Genomic DNA, 779 nt, shown 5'->3' on the forward strand with positions numbered 1-779 from the left:
CACTGACATGGGGGGGGGAAGTGGGGTCACATTCTACCCACACTGACATGGGGGGGAAGGGGGGGGTCACATTCTACCCACACGCCACATACACAATGACGGGGGGGAAGGGGGTCACATACTTGCCACATACACAATGACATGGGGGGGAAGGGGGTCACATTCTACCCACAAGCCACGTATAGAAAGACACAGGAGGGATCACACGCCATGCACATGTTACATACAGAAAGACACAGGAGGGGGTGACATTCTATCCACGTGCCACATATAAAAACATGCAGTGTGCACGGGTCCTCACCCCCAGGGCAGGTTCTTCGGCTGCTTCTTGGTTCCCTCCTGGGGCGATTCTTGCTCCTCTTTGGCTTTGATGTACTTGTGACAAGAAGCGGCTTTGGTGATCTTCACAGCGAGCTGGAAGGAGAGGAAGTCACACAATGAGCGAGGACAGAACGCCGACAGACCGGGAAGAGTGCTGGAAACTGAACTGACATTTGTTGGGCTTCTCCTGTTTAGGTCTTTGGAGGTAAAGTTCTCCTCGGTCTGTGATGGAGATAGAACTCTCTGCACACCAATCAATCAAAAGTCCCAACAACTGGACGCAAAGCGAGACAATCGGATTCATCACACGGCGCTTGTTGTGCGCCGGCCAGAAAAGGCAGCTGGCGGTATCGGCCTTCCACGGGACAGGAAGACCTCATGAAATATTTCTTCCTTTCCCATTGACCACCATCACTATTAACACACAATTGTAGAGTTTGGGACACATGCCGCCCCCC

The 779-nt window shown here is 52.9% G+C and overlaps 1 protein-coding gene across 1 annotated transcript in view; it reads right to left on the bottom strand.

Moving 5' to 3' along the window:
- The window catches only part of FAM204A (family with sequence similarity 204 member A), a 33779-nt gene that overhangs the window by 296 nt on the left and 32704 nt on the right, over positions 1-779 (bottom strand). Inside the window, exon 6 of the mRNA XM_018573438.1 lies at positions 302-414. Coding sequence (XP_018428940.1) covers positions 302-414 — 113 coding nt within the window. The remainder of the gene's footprint in view (positions 1-301; positions 415-779) is intronic.

Source organism: Nanorana parkeri, unplaced genomic scaffold (genome assembly GCF_000935625.1).
Source record: "Nanorana parkeri isolate BGI_ZX_2015 unplaced genomic scaffold, ASM93562v1 scaffold2379, whole genome shotgun sequence".
Lineage (NCBI taxonomy): Eukaryota > Metazoa > Chordata > Amphibia > Anura > Dicroglossidae > Nanorana > Nanorana parkeri.